The sequence below is a fragment of the Garra rufa genome, chromosome 18, assembly GCF_049309525.1.
Source record: "Garra rufa chromosome 18, GarRuf1.0, whole genome shotgun sequence".
Classification (NCBI taxonomy): Eukaryota; Metazoa; Chordata; class Actinopteri; order Cypriniformes; family Cyprinidae; genus Garra; species Garra rufa.
The window spans coordinates 14,146,244-14,158,331 of NC_133378.1; the positions used below are offsets into that span (position 1 = coordinate 14,146,244).

The window sequence follows — 12,088 nt, forward strand, 5'->3', positions numbered from 1 at the left end:
ACGTGGCAGTCTAAGCCCCGCCCACAGAGTGAGAAGGAATTGAGGAATGTGCAGAGGGAGGGACAGGCAATATTTACAAACACTGTTTAAAGAGACAGAGCTCACGTAACAAGAGCACTGCGCCGATCATATTACCTGCTGTACCAGAAATGCACCTTAAAGATGAAACATGCCAAAGTCAATGACACATAATCAAAGATGATGCAAGTCAAACACACTGTGAAATCATCACTTCATATTGCCTTTATTTACAAATCTTCTATTGTTAAACACTTCTGACTCTATAGTTTAAATGACTTTCAACTTTGGTAAATAAAATGTATTTAATAAATAGATCAGCACAAGCATCTAAAATGCGTAGTTTGGTGTTTAGCAGCACTCTGTACAAAAATAAAACAACACAAGGCATTCCAAATGCTGTTATCTAAGACTAAATGTAGATTTGTGTGATTTCATAAGCGATTTTTTAAATAAGTAAAATGACCTGCCCAACCCCCACCGCTTCTCTTACAGCACTGGATCTGGTGGAAGCCTCTGATTGGTCCAGCTGCGCGAGTGGGAGGAGTTATAGCGTTGCTACGAGCGTTGTGACATCACAATCAGCTGTTTTGTACGTTCTATATTCTGATCTGCGGATCAGCTGGGCGAAGCAATAACATCACAAACAATATCTGCTGGAAAAAAACCGCACAAGCTGCAGATGCTACGACTGAAACGTCGTGTAAATCAGAATTTACACGCAGATTTCTTCTAAGAAGAAAAGACTTTTTCATATTCTTTTGTGAATTTACTACCTCATATAAAAAGAATACCTAAAGCTATGCTTTAAGATTTTTTTTGGTTGTTTTTATTGTCTGGTCGACGCGTTTACAACTTGAATAATTTTGCAGGTAAACCAGGTAAGATGCTTCATATACATCTCCAAACGAGATCTGTTTTGTAGCAAAATCTAGCTGGACTAGATGAGACCTGCCTTGAAAGCAAACGCTAATAACTGTCTTATAGCTGTCCATAATCTGTAACGTTAGATTGTTTATAAATGTATTTGTATTTATACAGTATTTTATTACGTTGTCTGTTATACGGTTTCATCCCGATCATACATCGTTTTGCTCTAGTCATAGATCATAGACCAAAGCGTTTTCTCGACGGGTTTCTTATATGTGTAGCTATTCTTACAGAATTCGTCTTTAAATAACACACAGTGTTATTTAAAGTCAAGTGGACGTTTAATAGCAGAGGGTTTAACTATTTAGGCTATATTTTACATTATAAACAAGCCTGTATATGCAGCTGCTCGTTTATCAGCCGTCGGGTTTTGTTTATACCAGCTATTATGTTAAAAAGAATATGATTTTTATGCCTTATGTATACAGGCTGTGGTTATATGAGTGATTTGAGACCGCTGGTAATACCCTTGATCCGAGCTGTCATTGCTGTGACCCTTTGCGCTCAGTCTCTCTCTCTCTGAGCATATTCTCTCTCAATATGCTCCTATCCACTGCTTGCATTCATGTTCGCTTTTTGCTTGACTGTTTTTCATATACATATCCACGGTTGCATTAGATTCACATAGGATACAACGGTAAACATTGGATTCGATGTTGTTTTGTCGAGCAGCATCTGTCAGATGTATGATAAAATCGTTTTTTATTAATCAACGCATTCAGTTTCTCTGTTTTGATCGTCTATAAAGCTATTTTAATGTCTGGATGTAAAAGCCGTTGTCAGAAATAGGGTTGTTTTTGCTGGTTTCTATCGAAATGACCCCGGTTCCTTTCTGTTATTTCATACTCTGTCCGCTAGTCTTACGAGGGCGGGGTCAGCTGCGTCTATGACGCCATCATTACGCAGGGTTACGCTTTGTTAGTCATTCGAAGCCCCGCCCACCGATGGAGCGTTTTTATACAGGCCGCCTGCAGGGGAGCCATTGGGAGAATGAGATGCTAAAAATAAGACTCCTAGTTGTGTGTGTATGTGAACAAATAGTTCAAAGATACACACTGCAAAAATGCTTTTCTTATTTAGATTTTCTGTCTTGTTTCCAGCCAAAATATCTAAAAATTCTTAAATCAAGAAGGATTTTCTAGACGAGTAAAATTTATTTTCTTGTTTTTATAAAAAAACAACTCAAAATTAAGGGAGTTTTTGCTTAGAACAAGCAAAATCATCTGCCAATGGGGTAAGAAAAAAAAATCAGAAAACAGTAAACAAGATTATTACACCTTTGGCAGAATATTTATGTGAATGAAGAGACAGAGACTGGCTATATTTCATAATCTGTTTATAATTAACAAGTAACGCTCATTTTTCACCCTAAAATTACTAGATAAAAAGATTACATTTAAACAAATGTTTTTAGGAACATTATGATTTTTTTCCACTGTATTATTTTAATGATAAAGTATACTTCAACCCTAAATACCAGTTCTGTAATGCAAATTATTTATTTTTATTATGATTTTTCTTTTATGCAAAAAATAATTAGGATATTAAAGTAAAGATCATGTTTTGTGAAGATATTTTGTAAATTTCCTACCGTAAATAATTAAAACATAATTTTTGATTAGTAATATGCATTGCTAAAAACTTAATTTGGACAACTTTAAAGGCGATTTTCTCAATATTTAGTTTTTTTTGAAACCTCAGATTCCAGATTTTCAAATCTACACCAATGGAAAGCTTATTTATTCAGATTTCAGATGATATATAAATCTCAATTTCAAAAAATTGACCCTTATGACTGGTTGTGTGGTCCAGGGTCACAATTATGAAAATAATCTATAACCAAATTATTATATTACATTACAAAATGGCACCAAATACTCGTAGTGCCTCCAAATCAGTTGTTTTAGAGATTGGAAAATCATATTTGATATGGTTTTCTTGACTTGTTCTTCTTTTTTCTGTCTTTGTCAAATGCAGATCTTTGCACCAAGTGAGACCTTATATTATACTGCGCCTTCTCTGAGATTCAAAAAAGGCCAATACACCTGTGATCAACCTGCCACCTGTTACAGCACTGAAAAAAAACAACAACAAACAGTTATTTAAAAAAAAAAAAAATTCTAAGGCAGCTATCCCTCAGGAAACTGTGACCTTTGACCTCCGACGCAGCCATGTTCCAGCGGATCAGCAGTTTGTTCTTTGGAAGCATGGATGAAGTTACTCCAGAGCTGAAGGGACCAAAGCCCTGTGTGTCTGAGGCTGATGAAGAGGGATGGCTCCTGGTCAATTTGCACGGTGAGTGTCCTACACAAACAACGAAAAACACTTTAATGGGACCTAAAGTTATACAAAATAAAGGCAGGGAGTAAATTATATGCAAGGTAGTTTCAAGTTTGAAGAGCATGTCAGGACAACAAAGCAACAAACTACTGTATATAGTGGATTAAATATATTACTTTTGAAAACATTAGCTTGGTTCCAAAACCTAGTTAACTGCCTTGCTATTTAAGGCAGCTATCTTCTGCCTTAAATGGCACATATTCAGTTTGGCCAACCACAAACGCCTTTTGTTCCTCAGACAGTGTTTTGCACTCCTTGATTTGAACTTTTGGAAGTCTGTAGTACTCCAAATGTTTTTTCCCTAGTCTGACCAATTAGTACAGCCCAAAACATGACAATAATTTATCATTTTCAGCCTTAAAATCAGTAAAATTTGAGAGTTCCATTGGTTTAGTGCAGGGGTGCCCAACCTTGTTCCTGGAGATCTACCTTCCTGCAGAGTTCAGCTCGAACCCTGATCAAACACAACTAAACCAATTAATTAGGATCTGAAGGAGCACTTGATAATTACAGACAGCTGTTTGATCAGGGTTGGAACTGAACTCTGCAGGAAGGTAGATCCCCAGGAACAGGTTTGGGCACCCCTGGTTTAGTGGCATTGTTTACATTCAGTGCCTCCAATATAGCCAATTGATGACGCATCGTGAAAACACTCTATAGCAACATTAACGAAATGAGCATAGTTTTCTATTCCAGATCAACTATCATCATAGTCCAAATCACATACTGTTTAGTAGATACTAGGTTTGATTTGAAAGAAATAAAAAGTGTTCTATATCAGAGGACTTCAACCCTGTTCCTGGGGACCCACTTTTCTGAAGAGTTTAGCTACAACCCTAATCAGAAACACCTGACGTAGCCAAAGCATGTGAAGCAGGTTGAAAATAAACCAGGAGAGTGGGTCCCCAGGAGCAGGGTTGAAGACCTCTGTTCTATATAGTATATGACAGGAGTGCCCAACCCTGTTCCTGGAGATCTACCTTCCTGCAGAGTTTAGTTCCAGCCCTGATCAAATACACCAGTCTGTAATTATCAAGTGCTCCTTTAGATCCTAATTAGTTGGTGTGTTTGATCAGGGTTGGAGCTGAACTCTTCAGGAAGATAGATCTCCAGGAACAGGGTTGAGCACCCCTGGTATATGAGTAGTATAAATAAAATTTGGACATACTTCATCCACCATGTTATCAATGTCACATGACCTACCAGCATTAGTTGCATGCCAGTTGTTCCTCTCCCGTGGCTTCATAGTAAAGTGGACATCAAATGCGCACTCTAAAACCTCACTGGAAATAGTTGGCCACATATAGTATCTCTAGCAGCGAGTATCTCTAAGCAACTGTCAACATGTTTATAACTACCTGAAATAATAACCTGGTTTAATGAACAGGCATTCAAAGGTAACTCTATCACCCCCCTTGAGATCTGAGTTTTGTTACTCAGACAGGACATGAGTAAGGTGAAGTGTGTAATTTCGTTGCCAATCTCGTCCTATTAGCCATTATTCCCGATAGTCCCACCCAGTTCTGTTCTGTTTGAGCCAGTGTTGCTCTACTGGCTCCAATTGGGCCATTCAGACTTTTACCACAAATGCACCTGTTGGCATCTCACTAGGTTTTGGAACAAAGTCGTTGAGACTTTATAAAGTAGTACAGTAGTGATTAGATAATGATATTTTAAAAGAGTTATAAGACACTAATGGCAGTATTCCTATTTTCTATGTTTTTTCTGTTGTTTCTGTATCCCTTCTCATTTCCATATTTGAATGAATTCCTTTTTTTGGTATGTGTGCTCATGGTACTGGCATCCCCTACTCGCATGGCTTCAACCAAACCTTTCATACTTTGGAAACACACCCTGTTCTGTCTTGTATCACTTCCTACTTCACTGAAGGTGAGGATGGGCTGGAGGCAGCTTCAGTAGCATGCCCCCGTCCTCGCAGTGAATGTCATGCATCTTCGATATGCGGCCCCTCTCCTCCTACCTGCAGAAACCGCAGGAGTAGAGCAGGCAGAATACAGGCAGCACATCCTCCCCCAAATTCCATCTGCTCTCCTCCTGACCCCACCTCCTTCTCTCACCTTGAGTCAGTAGAAGTGAATGTGTTGTTAAGCGAGCGGGGCTCGTGCTCCTGTAGTGACTGCAGCATGGATGAGAGCTGGTTTGTCACCCCTCCCCCCTGTTTTACTGCAGAGGGAGCCACGGCGGAGGCCAGCCCCATGGAGGACCTCCTCATCGAGCACCCCAGCATGTCCGTGTACGTCTCACCTGGCCCTCTCCCTGCAGTGGAAGAGAGCACTACTAGTCTGGCTGGCAGTGTCAGGTAAATTTTAAAGCTGTTTGCTTTCTTTTCTGTGTGTAACACTGTGTCGTAACCAGGTGTAACATAAGAACAAATTCAATTTGTCACAGAGCTAGCAATATTTTGACATTTTGTAGCACCTAGTTCTGGGGTTCTAGGATAGGGGTGTCCACACTCGGTTTTGGAGGGCCACTGTCCTCCAGAATTTAGCTCTAACACCAGTTAAAAAGGTCTTACAGGGCATAATAGACATTTTCAGGCAAGTTGAAGTAAGTTGGAGCAAAACTCTGCAGGACAGTGGCCCTCCAAGAACTGGTTTGGGCTCCCATATATTAGGGATGAGCAACTTTGGTCCTGGAGGGTCACTGTGCTGCAAAGTTTAGCTCCAACCAGCACCATCATGATTGCCTGCAAGAGTTTCTAGTGAGTCTGAAGATCTTGATTAGTTGGTTCAAGTGTGTTTAATTAGGGTTGGAGCTAAACTCTGCAGGACAGTGACCTTCCAGAAACTGATTTGGGCACCCATGGACGGCCACTGTCCTGCAGAGTTTAACTCCAATCTTAATCAAACACACCTGAACAAGCTAATCAAAGTTCTTCAAGATCACTAGAAATCTACAGGCTGGTGTGTTTGATTGGACTGACGATGCCCATCTTTGGCGTAGATGTATCCTACACTGCCTATGATATTCCACAATCCTGTGTGTACAATTCTGTGATCAATATTATGAAGATCAGATATTCCCAGTTGATGTTGGTCTTAATATTCTTTAGATTAATATTCTAAGACAAGGGTCTCCAAACCAGTTCCTGGGGGGCCACTGTCCTGCAGTGTTTAGCTCCAACCCTAATTAAACAAACCTGAACCAACTAATCAAGATCTTCTGACTCACTAGAAAAGGGGTAGGCAATGTCGGTCCTAGATTGCCGCTGTCCTGCAGAGTTTAGCTCTAACTCTAATCAAACATACCTAAACAAGCTAATCAGTATTTTCAGGATTACAAGCAGTTGAGTTTTTTTAAGGGTTGGGGCTAAACTCTGCAGGTAAGTGGTGCTTCAGGACCAACGTTGGCCATCCCCAATTAAACACACCGGAACCAAATCAAGGTGTGTTGAGGACTTTGTAGGAAGTTGGCCCTCCAGGAACAGGTTTGGACACCCCTGTTGTAGAATATGTCAGCACTTACATTAAGGGTGTCCAATCCTGGTCCTCAAGGGCCTCCTGCAGAGTTTATCTCCATCCCCAATTAAACACACCTGAACCAGCAAATCAAAGTGTGTTGAAGACTTACTCCAAATAAAAATCATTCTGAATATCAAAAACTTTCATAGTTTCAGAGTGTCTTCCATCTTCTCACTCAAACATATCCCATTCTTCCTCCTATCTGCACTGTTCCAGCAGGATGTCTGAATCAACAGTGCCCGCTGTGACCAGGAGCAGCATGCCCACACGGGTGACCCGAGGAGCAGCCACACAGGCAGGTGCCCTAGCTAAAGTCACCCAAGTCTCCAGGGTCCAGAAGGCCAAAGCCCGCACTGAGCGTCGCCACTTGGCACGCAACCGCATGCAGCGCCAAAACCGTGTGCGTGAACAGGTCCAACGGCGCGCAACCCACACCCGCAACTCCTTCCTGAACCAACCGTGCCAGCGCAACTTCTGCCACTGAGGCAACCATGTTTACATAGAGGGCATTATTACACACCCCAAGAAACCCACACCTCCTGATGAATCCCCTACCTTCTCAATTGACCTCCTTTTGCTTTTACTGGTTTTTATGTCCATGTTATTCAGTTTCATGTTAATTAGGTTTGTCTTTGAGCACAAGCCAGTTTATCTATATCCTCTTTCCACTCTTATCTGGAAGCCCACCACCAAGCACAATTACGATTCATATATTTGCTTAAATACCCATGTACGTCCAACAACACCTAAATCAGTTTCCCTACTGGGAGTAAAGCTGAAAAGGAGACACGTGTAAACTCTGTATCTTTACATACATCCCTCTAAATGACAGTGACACTTCAGGTACATGTTCAGGCACTGTTCGTTGAAATGTATTCAGGATAACTGCAAAAAGAAATAGCCAACCACTGAATGCTTCACAGAAATATGACCCTAAGATTTCCAGAAGAGATTCATACTTAGTAACGTCACATTGTGGAAAAAATGACTACAGCAATGAAAAGGTCACTTAAAGGCAACAAGAATGAAAAGTATGTAGATAAAGGTGTGAGCAAGAATAGTAAACAGATAAAGGTAGCTGAGAGTTTACAGATCAAGACAAATCTAGCTGGGTGTGTTTGTAAAGAGGTCATTTCAAAGTAGATGTTGCTGCCTGATTTTCATCATAGTGGTGCTAACTTTCAAAAGTAATTGAACCCACAATAATTTCACTTAATTGTTTGCTATGATGTGATCTCTGTTCCTAAACCTGGTGAGCTGCCTTCCTAAACAGCATTTTGTTGATGTGTTTCCGCAAGGGCAGTATCCCTCCAAGAGAAGGCAGTTCTAATAAAGAAATTGAGGAGGTGGAGAAAGCAGGCACTGGCAAATTTATACATACTCTAAATGGGAAAAAATACTAAAATATATATTTTCACCCAATGTTTATGTGTGCTGAGAATGTGTGCTTGTTAGAGTGTTGCCTTGCGTTAGCTTAGCAACATGCTAACATCAAACTCTTGCACACTTTCTAACTCATTCAGTACCAAAAAGTATATAAAGCAGCTTAGCAACACGTTACCATCAATCTCTATTGAAATCTATTTTAATTTGAGTCTCTTGAGGCAGCTTCTTAAGGTATCTAGCTCACTAGATTTAAGGTCCATCATGGATAGTACTCATACTATGCCAACAACACATTACTTAGAAGATTAATTATTTTTCAATGATCTTTTAGGGATATAGCTAAAGTATAGCTCCCTGTCAACATCTGATCTGATAGGAAGTGATCACAGGAGTATCTGGGCAATGTGCAATGTCTTTACAGGTCACATGATCAACATAGAGAACTGAGGAGAGGTTGCCATAGGCTATAGATAGAAGTGTGTATAGAAAGTTTAGGATAGTATAGATTGTGACTCTTTATTTGCTTCATGGAGGATTACTGTCAGGTGAATCTCACAAAACACGTCAAGATGGCTGCAAATGGATTTGGATTTGGAATGCAATTGGTCTCGATGATTTTGTGAGATTGACCTGACGCTCAACAAAAATATCACTGTCCCTTCATGTGCTTGTCCATTGCAAAGTTTTAATCGTAGCTCGAAAGTTCCCCTGTCCAGCACTTAACGCTTACGTGAGAAATCACTGTGACCACAGAGACAAAGAACGAAAATGTTTCCCATGACCATTTCTCTGTTTTTCAGACGATGTCATTATTGCATTTCATCATACCTCTTAAATACTGATAATACGATTGTGCTTTACATCTTCATTGTATTCTGATGTCTGTCTGTCAGAGGTGGCCGGGTCAGCGTCTCTCTTTTGACGGACCCAGCACACATGCACTCACACTAACGCATAAGTCCAATCCTGAAATGTGCTCTTCCTTGATAGTCAGCGAATACTCTAGGCACATTTACAGGAAATGCGTCCACCACGTTGTGATCTATCTTATAGAGTGTATTCAGTAATGAATAGACTAACAATGGTGCTGAAAAAGTATATAATTATATGACTGTTTGTACATTTTTTGAGACTTTGAGAAGTTTGCACTGTCTTACGTTTTATGGAGAATCATGGTATTTAGCAGTATGCTGTTTTCGTTTGCAATGGTGAATGAGATGCCAACATGCATGAGTTGGGGAAAAAAGCTACCGATAGAGGTAAACAATTAGTTGCATTGAAATGTATATAATTGCAGACTATTTACAGTTCAGTGTTTGCATTTCAAAACATCACCTTCCTGTTCTCATGGTATCATTTAACCATACATTGCTTCAAAAACTTGAGTACACTTCCTTCCACTGGGTATTTTGTGATACAAACCAACATTTGCCATGTTGTCGACACCACCGTCAGGCTGTTTTTGCATTAGGAGGATTGGTTTTACATGCAATTTTCTTTTATTTCTTCTATCATTTTAAGAATTCTTCTTGTAGTCTTTCCTATCACCTGCCAAAATCTGTACAACTGTTATAGTAGTAGGCTATCTATTAACAAAATAATGTAAGTATAATGTAAGTCTAAATATGCTTTTATTTCTTTGTTTTCATTTTAAAACGGACTGTTTCTACATCATATTGACTCCACAGAGAGTGCAGTACGAATGTCAGTGGTGTATCTAGGAAAATCCAATGCCCTGTAGCCTTACAAGGGTCCTTAACATCGTCCACTTGAAGGTTGAGTCCTATTCATATTGTTTCTACATGTTGGATGAAGTGGACAAGGCAATATCGCGTAATGAACATAAAATCATTGAACAGATTCACTGCTGTTGTTCAGCGTAAGAGCTGAGCACCGTAAACTCTGTGTTATTTTTCTGTGTGTGCGTGTGTGTGTGTGTTCAATATGATTCATTTAATTTGTGGGACTAGAATGATGTCCGTTAAGCCTCATTAGAGGCTGGTGGAAGCGATAGTTGTTGTGTTATTAAGGGAGGGTTGACTGAAAACATGAAATGAGAAAAGACAACAAAAATAAATATGCTTGTATTTTTTTTCCTCATATTGTTATTAGAAGAGATATTCACCTTAGTAACAAAGTACAAATAGAGTATTAAAAAAAAGATTGGTGTATATGATATCTATGGTGATTGTGCCTTTCACTATTCTGCATGGTTTTCATGATGTGCCGACTGTTTCATCCATATGACATGGGCATCAGAGACCTATGCAAAATACTATGATGGGTTTCCAGCATCCTTGCAGAAATGCAGGTACCAGACAATAACAATAAACACTCAGGATGCAACTGCAAACTGGACTCATTATTGATCTGTGCTTCTTCTTGTTTCTGTCTTCATGCATGTGATTTGGAAATACCTACAATGAATATTAAAAGTAAATATGACTGTAAAACATAAAATAGCTGTTATGGGCCATTCTACAGAACTGCTGTCGCACAATAAAAAACAAAAACAAATCTTAGATCATATGTGACCCTGGACCACAAAACCAGTCTTAAGTAGCATGGGTATATTTGTAGCAATAGCCAAAAATACATTGTATGGGTCAAAATTATCGATTTTTCTTTTATGCCAAAAATCATTAGCATATTAAGTAAAGATCATGTTCCATGAAAATATTTTGTAAATTTTCTACCATAAATATATAAAAACTTGATTTTTGTTTAGTAATATGCATTGCTAAGAACTTCATTTGGACAAGTTTTAAGGCGATTTTCTCAATATTTAGATTTTTTTGCACCCTCAGATTCCAGGTTTTCAAATAGTTGTATCTCAGACAAACATTGTCCTATTTTAACAAACACTATATCAATGGAAAGCTTATTTACTCAGCTTTCAGATGACATAAGAATCCCAATTTCGACAAATTTACACTTATTACTGGTTTTGTGGTCCAGGGTCACATATTATCTATTGAAACTCACAATAATATTTAAAACATCAGTAAGCTTAATATATATAAATTCATCATTTAGTTGGTACTTTCAATTGGGAGTTGGCTCTATACCAAACATTAACCCCTAAATTTCAACTTATGAAAATGATATTGAAATATTTTTTGCATTTTATTCCATTGTTTTTAATATAATTTTGAATTTGTAAAAAGGTATATTTAACCCTTTTTTTATTTTCCATTATGAAACTTTATGTAAAAAAAAAAAAAAAATGTGTCAACCAAATGCTTTTCACCAAAAACATTTGGTGAAGTTTCGGTAGTGACATCTTTGCTTTTTGTGCTGAAACATGTCATTATTAGCTGCGTTTCCATTACAGATTTGCGCAAAACTTTGGCGATATTTTATAAATGTTGATTAAAAAGTATTTGCGAAATGACAGTGTTTCCATTAACATGTTATGGAAACTATCCCTTTCGAATTGCCTAAAAAAAGCACCTCATGCAAGTGTAATTTTTTTTTTTTTTTTTTTTTTTTTTGTGATATATGGGAGTTTTTGTGCAATTAAAGCGTTTACATTAGGCATATTTTCAATTCGCAATTTCAATTTGCGGAATTTAACGGGTAATAGAAATGCAGCTAGTGTTTCCATCTGTAACAATAATCCACTGAGCAGTGAGATGTAGTTGTTAAACCCAAGTGCAGTTTATTTAATCCAAAGTGCAAACCAAATCTAAACGATGATGAGACTTGACTTGACTTGATACAGACTTGACCTGACTTTACAAAGACACAACTCACCGACAGCAGGTTACAATGTTACTACACAACAAGAAACAATAGAAACAGGAGGGCTACTTATACAAGACAATGAGGGTAACATGACACAAACCAACCAATGAGAACCAAGGAACAAGACCAGAACAGAGAACCAAGACATGAACCAATGAAAGCATGACACATAGAACTAAGGAACT

At 38.6% G+C, this 12,088-nt stretch overlaps 1 protein-coding gene across 3 annotated transcripts; it reads left to right on the plus strand.

Annotated features, from left to right (window-relative positions):
• The first annotated feature begins 630 nt into the window (after nt 1-630).
• On the plus strand, nt 631-10,509 carry tp53inp2b (tumor protein p53 inducible nuclear protein 2b). Of its 3 annotated transcripts, none has more exons than XM_073823167.1 (4): nt 631-899; nt 2,926-3,243; nt 5,179-5,608; nt 6,987-10,509. In XM_073823167.1, the coding sequence occupies exons 2-4, from the start codon at nt 3,120-3,122 to the stop codon at nt 7,252-7,254; spliced, it is 822 nt and encodes a 273-aa protein (XP_073679268.1). In that variant the 5' UTR covers nt 631-899; nt 2,926-3,119; the 3' UTR covers nt 7,255-10,509. The 3 variants fall into 3 exon arrangements, with proteins under 3 accessions (XP_073679268.1, XP_073679269.1, XP_073679270.1); XM_073823168.1 differs by having other exon boundaries at nt 6,990-10,509; XM_073823169.1 differs by having other exon boundaries at nt 5,479-5,608.
• The last annotated feature ends 1,579 nt before the right edge of the window (nt 10,510-12,088 follow it).